Here is a 24,434-nt window from a genome sequence, read left to right as displayed (position 1 = left end):
CATACTTCCACATGGCTACCTGTGTCTGCAAATCAGCAATCATATTTGCTACAATCCACACATTCACATGCATGCACTGTAACCCTAATTTTGACTTCATTACTTCCCTCTTGCCTTGAACTCACCTAATAGTGTACCTTATTATTTCCTACTAGTACTATCTGTCTCTTCCAATATACTTTGCACCCTGGTATCCCTCTCTAGTATTACCTTCTGGTTCCCACACCTCTGCCGGGATTGTTTAAAGCCTCCCCAATCGCACAAGCAAGGAAATTGATCCCGGCTCTGTTTAGGTGCAACCTGTCTGGCCTGTACAGTTCCCATCACCCCCAAAACTGATGCCCCAAGAATCCAAAGCCATCCCACATGCACCTTCATTCCAGAAACACATTCATCAGCTCCATCCTCCTATTTCTGTACTCACATGCGTATGGTACTGGGTGTAATCTGGAGATTATTACTTTTGAGGTCCTGCTTGCTAATTTCCTACCTAGCTCCCTAAATTCTGACTGCAGAACCACATCCCTCTTTCTACCTATGTCATTGCATTGCTGCCATGTGGATCGCGACTGCTGGCTGTTCACTCTTTCCCCCAACCCTCCCTTTCTCTCTCAGAGTGCTCTGAAAGCTGTTCAGTGACCTCCTTGACCCTGGCTCCAGAGAGGCAGCATAGCATCCTGGATTCACGCCTGCGGCCACAGAAATGCCTGTCTGTGTTCTCTACTTTTTAGTACTTGCACCACTGGCTGGCCCAGACATTGATTTGATCTTCCAGGGTCTGCGGAGGTTCATCCACTCCACTCAGCAATTTCCACGCAGCGTCATTGACCCAATAGATCCAGTGCACACCTGCATATGTTCAACTCACCAGTGGTGTGAAACAGCAGCTGGAGAGGCAGATCCAGTTTTTTCCAGTCATGTGGCTTTCTCAACAATATAAGGTATCATTGATTGCATTCACATAACTATTTGTGCACTGCAGTCGGTATCCTCCCTTTTATCAACAGAGTATTGCTGCACCCTCAATAGTCAGATGCATGTGACCACTGCCAAAAAAAATATGTTGATGCTCAGTATCTAGGGCATCCTCACAATGCACTTAACCTGAGGGAATTAAGAGCACCCTCAATGTTCAAGAATGCAAGGTTGGCTTTGGGTGATATGGGCTATAACCATGGGTTACTGCTCTCGTGAAACTTCTCAGACATTGCAAGATAGAATCTACCGTGAATCATATTTGCTAGGCAGAAATATGCTGGGACAGCATTTTAGTCTCCGAAGTTAATTACATTTAGACCAATAATGCTTTCTTTCCTACATTACAGCAGTGGTTGTATTCAAAAGTACTGTAGTTAATTTAAGCACTTTGACATGTCCTATGTTGTGAAAGGCACGATATAATTGCAAGTCTTTTTTTAATTTGGGACAAAATGTGCTGTGTTTCTGTGACTCCGCTTAGAAAGAAAAAGCCCATTTTAGGCTAGTTGACTGACCGTGTTTATCGCCTTACTAATTCTTCAAAACCAAATTTCCCTGATGATGGGGAATATGGGAAAGACTGAGCAAACAAAACGCAAGGGGAATTTGAAGCGATTCACCTTTGTGAATCATTTTTTTCTTCAAAGTTTCCTCACCTTCTATCCTTAAGGCCCCCTTAAAACCTGCATTGGGATATAGCACTGAGATTATCATAATTTAACTGTGATTGATTTCCCTACTCATATATGCTCATTTGCAGGGGAGAGCTGATGAGGAAATCACAGGCCTTCAAATCCCGATTTCTCAGTCCATTAATATAAATGACATTTGTGCTTTCCGGACTAGTACCCACTGTGAGTGCTACTCCTTACCAGGGATGTTGAATCTGCAATACTCTTTTATGCTCAGTTTCCGTGCAGCTTACATCATCTGCAGTTTGAGGGAGGTGCGTAGGTTTCTGCTTCCACACCTGCTGTAACGCTACACTGAGTAAGTTTGCAGAAAGTACATTAGAATAACTGAGGAATTTCCTACTCTCCAGTTTTTCTCTGCTGTAATGATAAATTTACCTAATGATGTAGTGCTAGCTGACACTGTGTAGATGGTTACAATTTCCAGATGAAGAAGTGCAAGAGACAAACACAACCAAGGCTTCAGTTACATTTGGGTTAATTTCTTCCTGAAAGTGCAGAAATTGTACAACAAATTCAAGGAGCTGAGCAAAGATCAGGCATACTTTACCTGGCTAGGCTTTGAAGGGTGATAGGTGAAGGATTGCAAAATTTCACACAAGTATGCAAGATACTCAGAATTCAGCAAAAATAGAAATGAATATCAGCTGACTTTATTGGTAGCACAGTTGTAGCTGAGTCAGAAGATTATGGGCCTGAGTCCAGGTTCACCAATTCAGTGCAGTACTGAATTAGCGTTGGAGTTGCTATCTCCTGGACAAGATGTTGATCTGAAGCAGTGTCCAAAGAGATGTTAAAGCTCTGTGAATATTTTGAAAGGCAGGCTTTCCCCTCAACCAGCACCACCAAAATCCGATTAACTCTATTCATTCTTTTCTTATGTGCCTCCATAAAACAGTGACTGCCCTTCCAAAAGATAGCCAATACAGGTTCATGAAATGGATCTCTTGCCAAAGTAATGGTTTTTGAGGGTGTGACAAAAGAGCTTGCTGGAGGTAAGCCAGTGAATGTAGTGCTTTTTTTTTTGTTATAGAAACTTTTAGCACATAAGGAGGTACAAGCTCTTTGAAAGAGCGCTTGTACTTAATCCCATCGCCCCACTTTTTGTCAATAGCTCCATAAATTCCTCATCAAGTACCCGTCAATTCCCTTTGAAAATTATTTATGGAATCATCTGCCACCACCTTTTCGGGGAGAGCATTCAAGACCCTGACAACTCTTTAACTGGAAAAAAAATTCTCCTCAACTCCCCTCTAGATACTTTGCCAATGATTTTAAATCCATGAGCTCGGGATCTAACTGCACTTGGATTTCAGTAGGCTGTTGAGATAGTTCTTCTGGAAAGGCTGGAACTGAAAAGAAGGAAAGCGGGAAACAGTGGAAATACATTTCAATGGATAAGTAAATATTACAATGAATAAGTAATTGGTTGGCAGGAGGGATATAAACAGAAAATGCTGAAAATACTTAGGTCAGGCAGCATCTCTGGAGAGAGAATACAGTTACCATTTCAGGTCGATGACTTTTCATCAGAACTTGACAGCAGGATTTGGATATACTTGGGAATTAGGCAGACAGGTGGCAGATAAAATGTAAAATGCTTCACATGAAGACAAAAAAAATCTAGGAAGGGACTATTATTTAAATAGAAAATAATTTGTTTGGAAAACAAAAGGAACCTGAGGATTCTAATTAATAAATTGATGCTATCGCAACACTGCTTAGTGGCTGAGAGTAAAGCAAATCAGATCTTGGGATATATCGAAAAGTCAATATTGTACCAAATATAGTGAGGTAATTCTGCCACTTAATAAATTATTGGCCTGGCCACTCTTTAGAATACAGTACACTGTTCTGATCACCATGGTACAAAAAGGAAATCATAGCTATTGAATGAATATAGAAAAGAGCATCTAGAATGTTTGAGGGAATGGAAGAATTGGATTATGCTGAGCAATTACGTAACTTAGACAAGCTCTCAATGGAAAAAAGAGAGTTGAGAGGTAATATGAAAGCTGATTTTTAGGATTCTCAGGGGACTAGTTAATTTAGACCATGACAAGTGGTTTCATTTTATCCAGAATGTTGAACCAGCAAACATGACCTGCACTTGAAGGGGAGTAAATTCAAAACTATTCTGCAGAAAAAATATTTCAGTGAGCAAGTGGTCAGTCTATGGAGCAGGCATTCTAGGTCAATGACGGAAGAATATAGTATTGATTCATTCAAATGCAAATTTGATAAATTTCTTTCAGAATATAATATATTTTGGGATGCAGTTATTAGTCATGACATGTGGTAAATGTAGCATGCTTTGGGAGATGGGGAATTATGGGCCAGTGGTTCCCAAAACTTGCTACCACTGGATAGTTTACTCACTTGGTGTCTGGGACTGTTGTAGATTAAGTGATCAAGATTGATTGCTATGATTACTCAACAACTCTATTATTACATTATGTGACTCTCAGGATGGCAGAAGGCAAACTAGATGGACCTTGGTTTTTTTCGTTAGCAATTTCCACACTCCTAAAAGTAATTCCTGGTTGAGAGTCATTCTGAGAAGGCCAAAGAAGTTGATGAAATACTGTATGAATGCAAGTTCTTGCCTTCTTTTCCTCTAAAGAGGAGGACATGGAATTATGTACACTGGAAAGAAAGAAAGCAATAATGTTGCCACAAAGTAGGCAAGGTGATTTGTAGCACAGGTGGTCAATTATTTGGACAATTTAATGAAATTCCAAACCATATGAATGAGCATCTCTAGTGTTTAGTTATGAGCGCAGCTCCCCCAAGCATTTAATAATCCTTTGCAATTTTTAATTGCCTTAAATTGCAGGGCCTTTTTGCAGCAACAGTATGTCCAAGAAGCTAAAAGTATCCATCACTACACTGGTGTAAATTTGTCCATCTCTTTTGCCAACTAGTGAGATTGTACCAAGTTCTAGGCAGTTTTGTGCTGTGAGCCTGTACGCACCAGCAGCAGGATTAGAGTAACTAAGGTAACCTCTCCTATTCATAGCTCAACTGGTTAGAGCAGTGAGCAGCTGATTAGCACAGAGAAGGAAATTCCCTGGATCGAACCCTGGTTGGCACTGAGTTGCTAATCACAGTAATATTGGTAATATGTTAGTCCTAATTGCTGATCCACTACTGGGGAGTGGATAAGTGAGCATTGAAATGGCGCAGTCATGATCCTCTCTCATTCTTTTCCCCCAAATAGCCTGCAGACACTCACCACCCAGGCTTACCTGAAAAGAATGGACACCAGTTGAGCACAGTGAAATCAGAAGAGTAAGAGAGAAAAGAGACAGAAAGAAAGAGGGTAAAATGAGGAATAGCGTTGGCTTATTTTTGTGTAGACAACTAAGAAGAGATGCTTGCATCAATTCTTGCAAGTCCCACAGATTGTGTTCTCCTCTTTCTCCACAATTTACAAAATATAGGTTGACTTTTCTTTGAAAAAGAGGCAATTACCACTTCTAATATTCAAAATGTCAACTTTATTGCAGAGATTATGCTAGGCTTATTTTGACCGTCACTATTTTTGGTATGAAAGCTGAAATGTAATGCCAAGACTATTGTGTGTTTGTGTGTGTGTACCCAAGATCTAATAGCACAGATCCTTTGCAATTATCAATAGGTTTGTGTCTTATCTCTCGAGTGATCTATGGAAGGAAGGACATAGCTTTATCTACAATTTTTCTAATAACAGTTCTTGTTTTACAGCTGGAAAGTTGCTTCTTGTTCCCTTGATGCTGGTGTTGGTGGTGGTACTAGGAGCCATAACATTTGTAGTAGGTAAGGCACAGAGCCTTTATTTTGTGATTTCATTGGTGCAGCTAATCTTGAATTAATATTTTAATGAATGTTCTGGAAGTTAATTGAAACACTTTGACTTCGGATGAGAGATTTTGTGACAAATGCCCTTGTAACAGTGATTATTGTACAAGTTCAGTGTGTTTCACTCATCCATTTATTCATTTGATATCAGCTTTATGTCTTCTGAATTAAAGATTATTATTGTTAGTTAGACATTTACGGAAATTGTTGTTGCAAATGCTTATTAAGCAGCATTGTGGTTGCATTGAAAGCTGCAAATGGAACTCGGATAGAAATTTTGCCTGGGCCCATTTTCAGCATGTGCCAAAACACACCCGACATCCCAAAATTGGGCCTTGGACTTATCTACATTTTTGGGTTGAACTACTGGTATCTCCACAGAGAGCCCACATCATGAGTAAAATCATTTTTGCTGACAGCAGCTGACAGATTAGTTCTGGGCAGTGTGGTTGGATGGGATAATTGCCGGGCAGGAGAGAGTATGCTGTCGAGGCAATCACCAGGACTATGAAATTGGAGGTGGGGGTCACTCTTGATCCTCCTGGCTCCACTGAAAAACTTAATTGGGGCCACCAAGGAATCTTCAAAAGAGCAAGCCCGATTCCTACCCCACACATTGGTAAGAACATTTTGTAGAGGAACCCTGCACGAGAAATTAGGCTCTTCGTTAATATATTTAAGGGGTCTAATGTCTGTTTCAGGCTGCTACCTGGGTTGCCTAAAAAATGGCTCCCATGAATTTAACAGCAGTGCCAACAGCCCAACCTCTAAATTGTTCCAGTTCCACCCAGAGAATGTCCAGAATGCATACCGATTTGTATCTCTGTGTCCAGACAATTAAAGGATACCACATTGCTCTGAAAGTGGTGTAATTTCAATTGAATAAAATGCCAAGTCATCATTAGAAAACATACTGCCTATGTTTTGTTAATACCGGTGAGGAGGTTGGTGCTATCATTCAGAATAATTACTGGTTTATCCTGTCTTGACCTACAATGTTTTCCTTAAACCTCTTCTACATATTTTGTGAAAGCTTGAACAATATTTCTACTGTGAACCACAGGTAGCTGCATAGAAGATATTGAAGTGCACTTGAATAGATTCCATTCTTGCATTTGAGCACAGTTTGGGACCCGAGCCTTTTTTGACACAAGAAACTTTGTATAGCCAGGCTTCAATAAAATCTGATTATTTTAAAAAACGTAAGAGACAGAAAAATGGTCTTGACTTCTTGAAATCTTTTCACAATCAACACCAGTTCTGGAGTAAGCGCAAAAAGGAAATTGTAAGGTTTAAAGAGTGACTTCCTGTTGTTAACAGCAAGTTTCAAGTCTGGTCTTGTTTTGAAAGGAGAATGTTGTTTTTTTTTTACTAAATCATAGACTTTGTGGCACACACTATTTGAGTGCAGGTTGGCTTGTTCTTTCGATTTGTAGTTAATTATGGAAATCTATAAACCAGAGAACTAAGGTATTAGTAAACTATGGCATAGTGTGTGGGCTTGGAGAGAAATTAAAGGAGCAAAAATGAAGTGGTGCTGACTTCCTCCTATCTTTTAGATTATTCCCCTCCACAACTAGCCTTTAAACTACATCCCGTAGGCAGGCACGTGCCCGACTCGTTTTGGCATAAAATAGTGCATGGTGACATCAGGCGAGCGTCCTTACATCATCGTGCACTCGCATGATATTTCGGTCAACGGGTGGGCACGAGAGTCAGCAATGCACCCGCCGACAATTAAGAGGCCTATTCAGGCCCTTAATTAATTAATTAAAACACATATTTATTGCTGCACGTCCAATAAATCGTGCGAATCGGCTGGGCGGCCTTTTGATTTTTTTAGCAAACCTCATCTGCGGGTGGAATGAGGTTTCCACAATTAAATCAAAAATAACTGTAAATATTTGGGCAGAATTTTTATTCTTTTCATATTATTGTGAGTTAGCCCCAAGTCGGGACATTTTTTTCAGGTTTTAAAAGTCTTTATTTTTGATTTTAAAGTTGTTCAGTTCCCTGAGGGAGCTCCCTTTCTTCAGGGAGCTTTCAGTGCTCGCTCCCCCGCGCATGCGCAGACTTTTGTGCTTGCACTCTTTCCGCCCCCACCCCGGCAGCACTGAGCTTCTCAGCATGCTTTTCATGCTGGCTGACTGTTAATTGGCCAGCCAGCATGAAATCGTGGTTGGGGGCCAATCACAGGTGGCGGACCGTTCCCCAGCCGCTCCTGGGCCTGCCTGCCACGCCCACCTGACCACCCGAAAATTGCGTCCATGGGCAAGCAGATGAATGCCCTGCCATTATTTGCCTGTCCAAATTTACTCTACAGTACTGCTGCAAGTGTGATAGTAGTGGTGTTAGATTTATGTTAGAGTTCCAGGTTTTAACCCAGTGATAATGAAGGAATGGCAATATAGTTCCAAGTCAGGATGATATGTGGCATGGAGGTGATGAGGCGCCTGCTGCCTTTGCCCTTCTAGGTGGTGGAGGTTGTGCATTTTGGAGGAACTGTCAAAGAAGCCTTGACGAGCTGCTGCAGTGCATTTTGTAGATGGTACGTACTACTGCCACTGTGTGCCGGTTGTGGATCGGGTGCCAATCAAGCAGGCTGCTTTGCTCTTGAGTGCTGTTGGAGCTGCATTCAATCATGCAAGTAGCAAGTATTCCATCACCCTCCTGTCTTGTGCATTATAGAGGGTGGAAAGGCATCAGGGGATCAAGAGGTGAGTTACTAGATACAGAATATCCAGCTCCGTACCTACTCTTTTAGTCACAGTATTTATGTGGCTGGTCCAGTCAAGCTTTCAAGTCACTAGTGACCTCCAGGATGTTAATGTTGGGGTATTCGACAATAGTAATGGAATATTAAAGGGAGGTAGTTAAACACTCTCTTGGTGGAGATGGTTGTCACATAGCACTTGTTTGTGTGAATTCACCACCACCCCTCAACATTAAATAGCATTGCCATGGCAAAGTCTCCCATTCCAGGGGTCAGCATTGACTGGAATTGTTCTGTTGAAGGGTCATTGGACTCGAAACGTCAACTCTTTTCTTCTCCATCGATGCTGCCAGACCTGCTGAGTTTTTCCAGGTAATTCTGTTTTTGTTATTGACTGGAAGCTCAGGCGGACCAGCCACATAAATGCTTTTGCCATTCGAGGCTAAAGACTGGATATTTTGTGGGGAGTGACTCACTTCCTGACTCCCCAAAGCCTCTCCACCACTTGCAAGGTGCAACTCAGTATTACAATGGAATATTATCTATTTGCCTGAATGGGTGCAGCTGCCATGACTTAAACACATGCACAAACAACGGAGTCTTGCCTTAATCAAGATAAGTTGGCTCTGTGATTGTTCTAGGCAGGGTGGAGTAATGTACTCATCTGATGGGATTGTTTACTTGCAATAACCATCCAAAAATAAGATTCTGGCTGTTTGATTTCAATCCATTATGAGATTTGATATTTGCAGAGCTATAAGGTGTCATCCACTGAATGGTTCAATGAGTTTAGACAAGAAGTACTGAGTCATACAGAGTCAGAAGTTGCAACGTTGCATTACCGGTCTATTCAGCTGATCTCAGTTGGCACAGAGCAGCAGAGGAAAAGTCAGACATAGTTCCTAGTCCCGATTACCATAAATGCTTTTGTGTGGACTTCGGGTGAAGAACATTGAGAGGATTTGGCTGTACACCTCTGAATATTCCCCTGGAGCAAAGTGGATTTTTTGGGGGGTTTTTTTTGCAGTTTACTGAGGAAGAAACGTGCAGAGTAATTAAAACTTCTCAGACTAGATTTTTTGGTACAGGTATAGTTTACTTCTGAATGGCTAAAAACAGGTGAAAATCTCATCTGAAGTTTAGTGCCCTGTTTGCACAGCCTGGTTAGTTCATAATCATAGTTGTTCATAGCTTCAGATACATTTTTGGGTATGTGCCATTGTCAGGTGTCCCTCAACTCAAAGATGATGTCTACTCAGCATCGCAAAATTCTGCCACAGCTCTTCATGCGACTGAACAGACCGATTCTTGACCCACAGATCCCTGGGAATTGGGGTTATATGCAGAGAGCTAATCAAATATCAGGTCTGGAAAATTCCAGTTCAAGTGAACTTTCAAGGCAAATGAATGCTAAAAAGTGCCAGAATAGGAGGCCAATATTTCTTGGTCTTGGCAAAAGGCAGTTCAACCTATTTCAAGTCAAGTTTAAAGAAAATGAAAAGAAGTCTAATTAGAAGTGTGAAACCGAGTAGACAAGCAAATAATTGATAACCCTGGCATTCAGTCTCCTGTTGGCTCCCGACGTGGAAGTGATCCTAAATGAGAGTGTTGCCAGAAAGGTACCCTGTTTGTAACTGTGGATCAACACTGTAGCATGCCTGGAAGGAGGCAGATACAGCTGCTTTGACCTAGCAGCTGGTGAAATAGCTCTACACCTGGTTTGATATTAACTTAAAGCCTGTAAATACAGTTCCCCATGGTTGCTGCCAGCTTGGTAGTTGTGTCAAGATCTGCAGATGTAATTGGTGACACAGCAACTATTCTTTGACCCTTCAACTGTGGCTCCTAGCTGGTAGCACAGGATTGATGAATTTCCCCTACAGCTTATTTTTCTTCCTCTTCCTGTGAGGAAATACTCATTCTTGCTTGGCAGCAACCCACAGTGGCATTGTTATTTAACGATGCAATATGTTGGAACATGAATGTGTATAGTCCTCGGCAGGATACTGTGCCAACGTCATAATAAAAGGCTCATGAGAAATACTGGTCTTGTATTCTGTTTATGGATGTGCTTGGTCAGGAAAGCTGTTATTCTCTGTTTACACAGCCAACCTAATTTGCAGCCATTATTTCCTAATTGTTTTTCTAGTTTCGTGTTAGTTTTTTTTGGTAAATTTTATTTGATAGAACTGTATCAAGCAATTCTTATTTTCCTGAAATAAAAAGGGAAAATTCAAGGAAACACAAACTTAGGTCAGTCAACATCTGTAAAGAGAAAAGACAAGTTATGGCATTTTAGATGTCCATCCCTTATCATGTCTCTGAACTGTCTGCTGATCTTCCCCCTCTATTTCATCTTTACTGTTTGGTAGCCCAGAATACACATCAGCAATTGTGCCATTCCCCTTCCTAATATCTGTCCATATGGTTCTGCCTTAATACAACCAAAGAATATTCCTCTTTTCGAACATCATGATAGAACCCTTGATTAATATTGCCACCTTTTTATTACTCCTTAAGCCACATCTCCATTAATCTACTGTATCATATCACTCATTACCTTTTAATATTTCTAACTCTACAGTTTTGTTTTGAATGCTTTGTGCATTCATATACCAGCCATTCAATTATGATTCCAATTTTTTTGGCGAACTTTGCAATCCCTTCTCGTTCTGATGATCTTAGTACTGTACCATTCTCTATACATCTGTTATTTAAATAATCTTTATTATTACTAGAGTAAGTTATGTAAGACTATGTAGAGATTGTTGTACCTAGTCAAATAAGTGGTCTGCAAAAGATTTCCTCATTTTGGCTCAGTGCTTAACTCTCATCCCACCACCATCTTCTCGAGGGCAATTATGGATGGGCAACAAACGCTGGCTTTGCCATTGCTGCTCACATCCCATGAATGAATAAAAAAAATGTTGAGTCAGATGGACATGGGCTCAAGTCCCAGTACAGAGACTTGAGCACATAATTAAGCCTTACACTTCAAAGCAGTATTGATGCTGTCTTTTTGGATAAGGCATTAAACTGAAACCTTGTTTGCACTCTCATGTATATGTAAATGATTCCATGGTAGTATTTGAAGAAGAACAGGGGAGTTCTTGCAGTGTCCTAGCCAATATTTATTCCTTAACTGACACCTAAAAACAATGATTTGATCATTTATTTCATTGCATTTGGAAATTGCTGTGTTTTTATCGTTTCCTACATTACATAAGTGACAACATTTCAAAAGTACTTAATAGGCTGTAAAACACCTTAGGGATGCCCTGAGGTTGAAGAAAGCTCTATAAAGATGCATATTTTTCTTTAGTTTTTCTAATATGTTGACAGGGGGCCAATTGTGCTCCAGATACAGGATAGTCTCTCTAATTTGTATATTGTTCCTTTCAACAGGGATAGAAACAAATACTCTTATAGGGAACATGAAAAAAATGACTAAAATATATTGTTTTTAGTACTGAGCATCAGGAGAGCAGCTGAAGATATGATCTTCAGGTTGGCAGCAAAGCCATTACAAATTCAGGATGGACAGATTTTTTTTTCTCTAATGAGAAGCCATGATTAAAGGTTAGGTTCTATAGTAAAGGACACCACCAAGATAGGAAAGTCCAGACAAATCATTAAGTAATAATTAAGCATGGGTTTAAAAGTTTGAAGATTATACAAGGAAGGAAGACAGGCAAAGGGTTCTGCAGTTTTGAGGTTGTGACAGGAGTGCATTGGTCAACAGTAACTATTCTGATGGTGCAATTTTGCAATTGTGCCACCTACTGTGATACATTGTGGTTTCTCCAGTCCTGTATACTCAGTGAGAAAACTCGTTTCCTTATTATATACTAATTGTTTTCATATTATTTTCTAAAGGTGATTATACAAACAACATTTCCGGAGATCATTTTCTATATATTATTAAAATGGTACTGCCTTCATGCATATGTTCAGCAAACCCCTTTTTAATTTTGTATCCAAATGCACAACATAAAAATTTAGATTATGTTGAAATGGATATTTCCTGTTGGTGTAATGGGGTGCAATTGTTTTGGCTATTTTCCCTCTAAATAAAAGAAAATCAGCAAGCACTTCCATAAAGGCAGTAATCCTTTTAACACTGAGCAAATCCATGACCACTACCATCTAGAAGGACAAGAGCAGCAAATAGATGGGAACACCATCACCTGGAAATTCCCCTCCAAGTCACTCACCATCCTGACTTGGAAATATATCGCTGTTCCTTCACTGTCACTGGGTCAGAATCCTGGAACTCCCTTCCTAAAGGCACTGTGGGTGTACCCACACCACGTGGACTGCAGCAGTTCAAGAAGGCAGCTCACCACCACCTTCTCAAGGGCAACTAGGGATGGGCAATAAATGCTGGCCCAGCCAGCGGAAGCCACATCCTGTGAATGAATTTTTTTAAATTATGTATGAAGATATAATTACAGAAAGTAATTAAACCAGATGGCAGCACAGTTGTCAGGCATCATCCTTTCTACTCTTTCCTGTGCCCTCTCTGAAGCCACAACTTCCTTCTGAAGATGCAAAGATCAAAATGGTCTATAGTACTCGATATGAGGCTTTGCCAAAGCCTTGTATAATCCTCTTAATCAGCCCCCAAATTTGAATTGTACAGTCCAGGATTCTGTTAAGTTCCGACACTGTCCATGAACCTTTAGGCAATAGTCAGTGATCAGTCACAAGTCTCCATCCCTTCCAGCTACATTTAACTTGCACTCGCTCATACTGTATCCAAATCCTACTCACCTATGCGCACAAGTGCACATTACCTAGAATTTGTCATCTTTGGGTCCACTTCACCAAGTTATCCAAATTCAGTTATAAGCTGTTTCCTTCTTCAAAGGTGCTTATTCTTCCAGGCAATTTAGTTTCATCTTCAAATTTAATAACTACACTTTCTATGCCCTGCTCCATATCTTAATAAGCATAACAGATAATACCAAACACTGGGACAACCCATTGAGTGACGGGATTCCAACCTCATTTAAATCCAATCTTTGTTTGGCTAGCCATCTCGCTGTTCCACCATGACAACTGTAAATTGATTTTAAAGTACACCATGTGGCATTTTATCAAAAGATTTTTGGGAACCCAGGCAGATTTCCCTGATTTCCCCCATTTAGCATTCAGTGACTACTTCAAAAAACAAAGGCATAAAGTTTTGAAAATATGACCTCTGTTTTCTGAAGCCATGTTGCACCTACCCTATCAAGCCCAAGCGGCTCTGAATGATCAATAATGGCATCCCTAATGCAACAGGACTATAGTTTCCAGGTTGTGATTTTAATCCTTTTGTAAATAATAGCACATGTACCTTCCTCCAGCCATCTAGCACCTCCCTCTCCATTCTCAGTGAGCTTCCCGTTCTAAGTGAACTACTGAAAATAATTACTGCACCACTCACATTCACAGTCATTTCCTTCATGCTTCTATTACGTCTGGTTCTGGTGTTTGTTTGAAGATGGTTCAGCTGAAAATGATGCTCTGAGGATCCTCTGGGGCTGCAATGATGAATTCCAACAATTATGATCATCTTCCTGTCTGTCCAGTATTACTTCATCCCTGTAGGGCTTTTCCTTTCACCTCAATGCCCCCGCCACCCCAGCCTCCGCCTCCCCCCATCAACCATTGATTTTAGTTTAGTGAGGTGTCACCAAGGTGACTCCTTGGTGCCTGTTTGGTGAAACACTTGTCTTGATGTCAAGGGCAGTTACTTGCCTCTCCCCAACATTCAGCTTTTTTGTTTATGCCAAAATCAATGTTGTGACAAGGTGTGGAGCTGAGTGACTCTGATGGAAACTAAATTTGGTAGGATGGTAAATAGTGAGGAGGATAGCCGTAAACTGCAGGAGGATATCAATGAACTGGTCAGGTGAGCAGAGCAATGGCAAATGGAATTCAACCTGGAAAAGTGTGAGGTAATGCACTTGGAGAGGGCTAACAAGGCAGGGGATTACACTATGAATGGTAGGACCCTGGAAAGTATTGAAGATCAGTGGGACCTTGGTGTGCATATCCACAGATCCCTGAGGGTAGCAAGGTGGGTAAATAAAATGGTTAAGAAGGCATATGAGATACTTGCCTTTATTAGCTAAGGCATAGAATACAAGAGAAGGGAGGTTATACTGGAACTGTATAAAACTCTGGTAAGGCCACAACTGGAGCACTGCGTGCAGTCCTGGTCCCCACATTATAGGAGGGATGTGATTGCACTGGAGAGGGTGCAGAGGAGATTTACCAGGATGCTGCCTGGGCTGGAGGGTCTGAGCTATGAGGAAAGATTGGATAGGCTGGAGTTGTTTTCCTTGGAGCAGCAAAGGTTGAGAGGGTACTTGATAGAGGTGTATAAGATTGAGGAGCATAGAAATGGTGGATAGGAAGACACTTTTTCCATTAGTAGAGGGGCCAACAACCAGGGGGCATAGATTTATGGTAAGAGGTAGAAGGCTAAGAGGGGAGTTGAGGAGAAATTTTTTCACCCAGAGGGTGGTGGGAGTCTGGAACTCCACTGCCTGAAAGGGCGGTTGAGTCAGAAACTCACATATCATTTAAGAAGTGTTAAATATTCACTTGCATTGCCTTAGCCTCCAGGGCTATGGGCCAAGTGCTGGAAAATGGGATTAGTGTTGTGAGGTCTTCGTTGACCAGCGCAGACACGATGGGCTGCATGGCCTCCTTCTGTGCTGTGAACGTCTGAGTCTAAACTAAGCAGGTTACTAATAAATAGCTGTCTCTTGATGTCACTATTGATGACTCTTCCATTATTTTATGGATGATTGAGAGGATGCTGATAGGAAGATAATTTGGTAGGAATTTTTTCCTGCCTTTTGCGGATATGACGTATGTTGGCAATTTTTCAATTGTTTGGTAGTCAAATGGGTTGTGTCATAGCTGTGTTTGAATAGCTTGGCAGGAGGAAAGAGGCAGCTAGTTCTTGTGCGCATATATTAAGTACAGCAAAGATATTGTCAGGGCCCATAACCGGTACACTCAGCTGCTTTTTAATGTCATTTGGATTGAGTGAATCAGAGTGGCTGAAGGTCAGCATCTATAATGGTGCGGTGCTCAAGCATTACATTTGCAAGCATTTCAGCTTTGTTTTTTGCACTCAGGCTTGCACTCACGATGGCGGAAATGTTTATGGATCCTCCTCCACCAGTCGGTTGATAAATTGTCCACCACCATTCTCAATTGCATGTGATATGAGCAGAACTTTTGCTCTGATCTGTTAATTGTGGGAGAGCTTAACCCTATCAATAACCTACTACTTTTGGTATTTAGCATGCATGTAGCCTCACTTCACTAGATTAATGCCTTATTCTAAGGCATGTCTTTATATACTTTCCATTAAACCAGGATTGGTCTGCTGGCTCAACAGTGATAGAAGATTTGGGGATCTGCCAGGCCACAGGGTACAAATTGTGGTGACGTACAATTGCTATTCTGCAGGTGGCCCATAGAACCTCATGGATGGGCAGTTTAGGACTGCATGTTAGGTGTTCATAAGAGTAAGGGCTGAGAAAATCATCCTCTTTATTTGCAGTGGATACTTTTTACATTCCTGCCCCCACCCTCACCCCTCCTCCCCCTTCTGACTACTTGCTGTGGTAGACCTCAACAGAAACCAGTATCTTGCCCAAGTGTTAATTTTGACATGACAGCGTTGGGGAGAGGGGTGGTGGAGGAGGGGGGGGGATAGGAGGAGAGGGTTAGATGGGGTGTGGGGAGGTGGAAGGAAATCACAGTAAAACCTAGGGCAGAATTTTGCCATCGGCTAGCAGGGGGCGGGTCCCACTCGCCAACGCGTAAATTAACGCGGGATGACATCGGACAGAACCCCCGACGTCATCCCGCCCCACTTAAATTTTCAGACAGGCGGGGGCGCAGCAAAATCAGCTGCGAGCCCGCCAACCTGTCAATGGCCATTTCATGCAGAGTTTTAACAATTTTAATAAAGTTATTCTGTAAAGTATGAACATGTCCCATCTTGTCACATGAGGGGGATGTTAGGGAATTTTTTTTCTATGTTTAATATTTTTCAAAGTGGAAGCGATCTCCCTGAGGCTAAGTGCAGCCTCAGGGAGATGTGCACTCTTGCGTGCGCATGCGCGAAAGAGCGCACTCTCGCTCTTAGGGAATCCCCCCCCCCCCCAGCCTGCACAGAAAGCGCATAGCGCTTCCTGCTGGACGTCACGCTGGGCGGGCCTTAATTGGCCCGCTCACGTAAAAAGGCTCCCCGCCGGCCGGAGATTGGGTCGAGCCCGCCCACCCGACAGGCAGAAAATTCTGCCCCTAATATTGGCTTTGTGTTCATCACATCCACCTACCATCAAACATCACTGGACGGTAATGAATAGTGGAAACTGGTTGACTTTTTTCCCCCCCTCAGTGAGAGGGTTAAAGCCAGTTGTAGTTAAGAGTTTAAAAATAATAATGATGATGATAAACTGTGGGTTGGAATTTTCTTGAATATGGGCGTTTATTTGAACTGATACAAATTAAATACATTGAAAATTACAAGAACAAGACAGGTTAAAAATGTCTGTGAAAGTTGTAATGCAGTCAGATAGTTAAACAAAGCAGCGTTTTATTGTATCCTTGTGTCAATGATGAGCTATATGTCAAATCCTATGTTTCCTAACTTTAAACTACCAAGGTTCAGAAAAGAAAAGTATAAAATGCTACACAATTTTAAAAAGCAGCAATAGGGTAATAATTGAATTGAGATGATGAGGGTTCTTTTGATAACTGGTCACTGCTTTATTGGTATTGATAATATTCTAACATTGAACCATGAATATCAGCATTCACTAAGTAATTTTTATTAGTTTTTAGTACAATGATGCCCTAACTAAAATTAATTCTATTTTAACAGATAAAAAAAATGTTGAGCTACTTAATGTTGCCAAGTATAAAAGTGCATTTAAAGCAAAAAGGTATCTTATCTGAAACACTCAGTGATGTTATAGAGCTCTGATCATCTCCTCTAAATCAATTGTGAGCAGGCTGCACTGCCCATTAGAAGTGGATGAGCCAGAAATTCTCAGGGTCAAGACAAGCCAAGGCTGTGCTAAAAATGCAACTTGTTTTCTAAGCCTAACTGATGATCTAACTTGTTCCTTTAATCGACTTATTTTAAAAAACAGGAATTAATAGGGAAAATTTGTTTCTTAAATTTATTAATACAATTCTTCAGTAAATGAATATTTTTCACAAAATGTGATCGAAACACTGAATGCTGTAGACTATATTTTCCAATCAGCATTATTTTAGCAGTGGCAACTTAAGCCATATTAATTATGATCACAGACATTACAATATTGCCAATAGAAAACTCACGTTGAGTAATCAAAAGAGAAGGCAAGACTAGCAGAATACCTTCAGCACAGATTAGTTACCTATCTGTCATTTAAGAAACAAAAGTTTCAGTTGAAATGGTGTCCAGTTGGTGCACTTAAGTTCATTATGCATGGCTTTGCTTGGGAATGGACAAAGATTCCCATTCCAGATTATTATATAAGTGCGCTGCGGAAAGGTGCAGAAGTGAGGACAGGATAGTAATGACCTTTTCCGCACCCCCGCCCCGAACAATGGAATAGTCTGTCAGTTTCTTCTGGCTGAGCCTAGATGTGAAGAATGAACGCACTTGTCATACCAATAGGCTATTGCCCATGGAATTGTACTTCAGCATGGGTCATCAGTCATGAGAAAGAAGGTGTTAAAATTGAGACACAAAACAATCTTTATTTAAGCAGTGTATGCCCTGAAATAGAAAATTACCATCTTGGGTCTGCATTCGAACTTTATCCTGCATTAAGTATCCACATTATGGGAGCAGCATGAATGTATTCAGGACCAGCTCAGTGCAGTAATGTAGAGTTGAATGCTTTTGAGCTTTCCAGGACCTTGTAAAAAGGTAATAACTGGGTGGGTGTGGCGGTTTATTTTTCAGCTCCATTGCTTGGAAACTTTCATTTATTGCGTTACATGACGCTGTCCATTATTTATAGTCACAAGATATTTTCAGAATGGCGAGTATGGCTGTCAGCACCCAGAGTTCTTTGTCCATTCTTTACATTTGCCATTATTTCTCAGATCACATCCAAGATTTCCTTGTATGCTACATAGTGGCCAGAACTTCCCAAGGCCCCACACCATTGGCAGAGCCTCAAGTACAACAGGTGACCTATTGGTGATATAGAGCTTCCAGGGCTTCAAAAAATGCAGCCCATTTTGTGAGTAAGCTCTTCAAAGCCTTGGTGACTGGATGTGATGAATACTAACAATATTGTATGTCTGCAGGTTCTAAGGCTTATTGATGGGCTTTTTACTGTGAAATTTATGTGAAGGGTCAAGAATCATAAAATAGTAAAGAGCAACACCAACCTTCAAAAGAATATGAGAGAAATCAGGCTGAACCAGGAAATAATGAATGGTTAAAACCATTTCTTTTAAGTGCCTATAGATTCTAGGAAGAAAGGAAACTGAACGAGGTGGGTTTCCGCAGTTTGAGTGGATGACAAAGTTTTAGTTAAATTTGGAAATGATGAAATGAGGCAATTTCAACACAATAAGAATACAGTGGAGATGAAGGACATTTGGATGGCTAATGTGTGCATATATACATATACCTAATGTATATAAAATCAAATATTTTTGTAAATTATTATAGTGTTTGAGATTAACAATATTTTTTCTTCTCTTCTATGTCCCATGCTTCTCATCTGATGTCCCTCAAAATTATTCTAATTAGACTTATGTTGATGGTTACTTATTAGAAGTCTTGTGGGAAGTGATTTAAATTCTCAATAGAACGTAGATGGGGGAAATAATTATAATGTCCATGTAATGCAATATGTGCCTAGTCTCAATGAAGTAGGTACACTAACACATGAGCAGAGTTGTCATTAAACTGTAAGTTTAAGAAGTATACTTTACCAGTTTCGACTGAACCATTGTAGGGATTTTTATTTTGTTGTAGTAACTAATGGAGCAACAGGAACTGGAGGGCAAAACACTTCTCCATTGTCTCTGCAGTGCAAGAATTGTGGGAAACCTTAAGAAATGCCCAAATTTAACCATTCCAATTTTACAAATAATGCCACTTAAGTGCTTAGTGTGTCCTGTTTACTTTGGCCACATGTCAAATGTTACATTTTTATATCTCAAATATTTTTTTTTTAATTGTTGAGGGTGACAAGGCAGGACCTTATCAGATGAAATGTAATGCAGACAAATGTAAAGTGTTATTCATAGGAATAAAAAATGGACAACACGTGTAGGTCATGAATGGTGTTAAAAGATTCTCAGACTCAACATTAAAATGTCACAACAATACAAACTAGTAATTAAGTAAGCTAATATCCAAACAGTGGAATATAAGTTAGAGAAGATAATTGAACTTTATAGTGCCTTAGTCAGAACAAGCTTTGTACGCTTTGCGCTTCATTTTCATGTTGGACTTGGGAAATGTAAGTCGGACCATTTCCTGATTTCAGAAAGCTGAACCCATCACTTCTGCCTATACCCGCCATATGTTCGTCTCCAGGAGGAGAGACGGGTAGGGATTTCCCAACTCCTGAAGCATTGTTGGAGGAGTGCAGGTACCAAGATAGGCTGGTTAGAAGGCCCGCCTCTGTTTGCTCGGACATTGGCCCAGCTTTCCACATCGTTCTTCTGCTCCCTAATCCTCACTCACCCCCCCATACCCCTAATTCTCCCTCCATGTCCCTTACATTTCCAATGCACCCATGCCCCCTCATATCACCCATGCTCCTCCATGACCCCATGTATTCTCCATAGCCACACATCCAGTGTACAGCATGTACAATCTTCAGGAGCCAGGTAATAGTAATGGGAAGTCTTTGAAATGGGCATGAGAAAAAGTAAACCTCTAACAATTTAATAGAGCTGTCACTTAAAAAGATAACCATTCATTCTGGGAAAGAAAAGCTCCAGACCTATTAAAAAAAACCTTAAATCCCCTCAAGTGGTCTTTCCGTTGTAACAACAAACAAAAATGTCTATTCAGTAACCACATCAAAGACCGATGCTCCTTTAATAATTCTTAAAACTGTCAATCAAACTATGTACTCAACTCCCTGCTGAGATAAATTGTTCATAAGCTTTTGAAACTCAACCAAACATTCATAATAGACTAAGCTGCTGCTCCAGAAAATGTAACATATTGCAACTGGAAAAACAGATAGCTCAGATTTTTTTCTAAGCTACACCAGATATCCTGGCAATCAAAGCAGTCCAGGAGCAGATTGCTTTTTTTTTCCTGTGTGAAAGCTGCAGACCTTTTCAAATTTAAAGCACTGTAAATATTTAAACCACTTCAGATCATGACACTAAAGTTCCCAAGCACTGTTTTCTACAGTTTTGAATATATAATACTTTCCCAATGGAAAAAATATACTCAATGTCTCAACACTTACACAATGCTGATCAATGTAATGGTCAACTTACCTTTGCAAGCCTGAGCCCTATGATCAATCACTACAGTAAATACATGTCTAACTTATAATACAACATCTAATAAAGACATTCAAAGTTGTCAAAACATTTTACACTCACCTCTTTGACAGATGTTGTTGGGATAACAATTTATCCAAACTCGTCAGCAGACTTCCCCAAAGGTTACCAAGCTCACAAATAGGTTTTCAGAAGCCTTCCAAAACCTGCCATATCTGATGAGAATAGGGGGGGGGGGGGAGAAAAAAAATTTCCCCTAGGGCTGTCAAGGGCAGCTCTGATGTCAGAGGATGTGCATGCAGGGTCGTGACCTGACTCTAACCTGACCTCCTGCTTATGAGAAGATTGTGTGGGCCCATTTTATACTGGAAAATTACATTCTCGGGGAGGGCGGGGGGAAAAACATTAAGGGCAGAATTTTATGTATGACGTGTGGGTGGCGGGCCCCACACATCAGCGCTTAAAATGTCGCACGCTGACGTCAGGCGAGCGTCCCGACGTCAGCATGCGCCATCGCAATATTTAGCTGGACGGGCGTGTGATGAAACCCGACGCGTGCCCGCCATTAATTAAAGGCCTTGTTAAGGCCCTTAACTCGGCAATTGACGCCGATTTTGAGGCGCCCGTATGATCTTCGGCTCGGCGCACGGGTGCAATTTAGTGGGGGGGGGGGCTGGGAGACCACCCATGCAAACCTGGCAGTGGGGACTGTAAAACTCTCCCGTATGAGAAGAGACCGGAGAAACTTGGACTTTTTAGTCTGGATAGAAGGTAACTAAAAGATGATCTTATAGAGGTATATAAGATTATTACAGGTATTGACAAAGTTAACGAGGAATGTTATTTTCAACTGTCAGAACAGAACAAGTGGTGCAGGTTCTGAAGGAGGAGGATATTTTTAGACAGATATCAAGAAACTCTCGTTCATGACAAAGTGATCAACATGTGGAATAAACATGAAAGCAAAAGCCCTGGAATCTTTTGAGATAATTAGAAGCTGCATTGCTATAACAGGATTTCACTAGAGGAACAATTAAGATGGGCTAAACAGCCTTGCTCATCCATAATGATCTTGTGATTAATCCCACCAAGCTCGAAATGCATTTCAAAGTTTTCTTTTGGAATTTATGAAGAAACAACCTGCAAATTTGTTCTGGGTTATACTGAATTTGATGACTTTAAGGGAATGAATGCAAGGACCATTTTATTTTGTTTTTCCAGACTCCAAATTGTAAGCTAATAAATGCAGGAAATCCAAAGTAAATGTTTTATAAAACACCTTTGTATTTTGTCCTGTCAGATGGTAGCCTCTATACATTAACTGGCAACGTAGAACACACAGAGTGATCTGCACTGCAGCTAGTTTTACAGGGAAAGTATACTCTTAGATGGAGTAGAGCAATAACAGGATTCACTTCCTATATTTGTATTACGTTGATTTAATCACATTGTGCTATTTTGTTAAATTATGTACCTCATCCCCTCGAAGTATAACTATAATCACAAGAAAATTTTGAGTATTCCATTCACAAGACCTAGTAAAAATAATACTGTAATCCACTATAATTACCAAGTGCAAAATGCTAGTTTTCATATGTGTATTTTTCCAACTAATGCTGCATTTTATTTTGTTGCTTCTCCTTAATTTTCTGGTTATTAATTAAATAATAATGGTGTAAATTTAAATAGTTGCAGTTCATTACTTAAAGAACTTTCTTATCATGGAATTGTATTAACAATCGGAGCTATTAGTTTTAAGCATAAATTACAGAACTTTGTTAATAAATATTTATTTTTCTCTAATGCAGTATTTTTTCTTTTCTTTTGATAGGCTTGTTTATCTTTCCTATCTATTACATCTGTAAGAAGCAGAGGAAAAGGTCACAAACTGGTATGTTTACATAAAAGAAAAAGAAATGAACCTTGTTTACATTGGGAACGATGGATGTGTCAGGATCCTCATCGAACTCTGCAGTGAGAAGCAATAGCATGTAATTAACATCCAGATACTGAACAAACGAGAAACTGGGAATGATGTCATGAATTATTTCTTGGCCATATCACTAAGTAGTACACCATTCCCGGAATAACTTCCAAAGAGCTGGCTTCAAGCACTGTGATGTAGAACTCAAGAAAGAAGAAACTGATCTGGACGGAACTGGGATAAAAGATAACAGTGCTGGAGATAGGGCTGTTTTTCCATTTTGCACATGTTAGCAGTACTAAGCTATAATCATGGATGATGTGGACTTCTGGCAATGTTTGCACTTCTTACATTGTCCTAACACTGTCTTAAAACCTCAATTTTTGAAGAGATATTTTCTCTGCACTATGTGATATTCCTGTTCTCTTCGTAATGAAGATTCTCATCTCAAGGAATGTGCTATACATGCCGCTTCATTAAGATTACATCTAATTGGATATTTTATTCGCAACTCTTCTAGCAGTTAACATTTGCAGGGGTAGCAATTGTAATTCACCTCAGACTGGGGTGTTTTACACTATTCCTCAAGTTGACTTTGCCACTTAGCAAACAGTAAGCAGACCCAACCTTTAAAATCCTGGAGTCATGGCCAATAGCAGGGGTCTGAGTTTTAGCCAAAATAACAAATGCAGTAGGCTTTGCCCTCAACAAAGTCTGTCCTTGCTTTATTTCAATAGTGGGAAATTTGGAATCTGGTCAAAACTAATTGGTTGCTGAAGTGTGAACATGTTTAACAAATTCAGATCATGTACAAGTGAATTCTTTTTGTTAGTTGCAAATTTGGATGATGGATGTCATCAAATTTGAGTTAACATTTGCCCCTTTTAATGGGGCACTAACAGTAAACTGAAAATTTTATAAAAAAATATTAAAGAAAATTAAAATTTGGTCTTGGGTTCTGATAATTCACTCCAGTCCCTCTAATGCCCATCAGTCACAGAGGTCCCAAGTGTACTGGTGGACATAATGTGCCCCCTCTTCAGCGACACCTGAGAGGGGAGGCAGACAGTCAGGCCGAGCAACACCCTGGACACTGCCTGGACCTGTGGATGGCCACCTTGGATCATGCAAAAGCTAATTTTTTTAATTCACATCTCAATCAGTACAAATTCAAATGACTGGCAAGAACCTTCCCACTTAGCTTCACTGTTGATTTCCAATTGTGATTAGTTGCAAGGGTAATGGAAGTAAAGGAAATCCCGAGATCAGAACTGGCAATCACGATTCACTTGCTTGAATTCCACCTAATAACATTAAATAATACCATCTTAAAGTAACTTTTAGTGCCTTATTAGCAATTTTTTTGTGAGAGGAGAGCCTTTCTGCTGCTAATAGCCATGCTATAGATAAGAAATGGCTCAATTCTATTGCTGTAGTATAAAATGGGTCACTTGACAGTCTAAGCATAGTTAACTTTTAAATTGTTTTTCTTTGTAACTCTCTGCAATATTAGTTCAAAGAAGTTATGGGATGGTTTTGTGGTTTTGCTAGAAGTGTTTCTTCATAGCTAGTAATTTTACAATATCACAGAAACATATTGATTATTCAGTACCTCCTTACATTAGAGAGAATTACTGTCCTAAGAATTGCATTTCCATATCTTGCTCATTAGAATTTGCAAAAACGCAGGAGAAATGCCATTTGGTTCAAAAGCCAACTTCCTTCCACAGTCCATATATTATTGACCTTAATTGTGGACTATATCCCACTCATTTATACTCAA

At 40.3% G+C, this 24,434-nt stretch overlaps 1 protein-coding gene across 1 annotated transcript in view; it reads left to right on the top strand.

Moving 5' to 3' along the window:
- Nucleotides 1-22,857, top strand: part of rnf217 (ring finger protein 217) — a 122,739-nt gene extending 99,882 nt beyond the window's left edge. The window contains exons 5-6 of the mRNA XM_078542158.1: nt 5,397-5,468; nt 22,559-22,857. Of these exons, the coding sequence (XP_078398284.1) occupies nt 5,397-5,468; nt 22,559-22,632 (146 nt within the window). The 3' untranslated portion in view covers nt 22,633-22,857. The remainder of the gene's footprint in view (nt 1-5,396; nt 5,469-22,558) is intronic.
- The last annotated feature ends 1,577 nt before the right edge of the window (nt 22,858-24,434 follow it).

The sequence above is a fragment of the Cetorhinus maximus genome, chromosome 5 (assembly GCF_964194155.1).
Source record: "Cetorhinus maximus chromosome 5, sCetMax3.hap1.1, whole genome shotgun sequence".
In the NCBI taxonomy this organism is placed as follows: domain Eukaryota; kingdom Metazoa; phylum Chordata; class Chondrichthyes; order Lamniformes; family Cetorhinidae; genus Cetorhinus; species Cetorhinus maximus.
The sequence above is the reverse complement of the archived record's forward strand: the minus strand, read 5'-3'. Positions and strand labels throughout refer to the sequence as shown.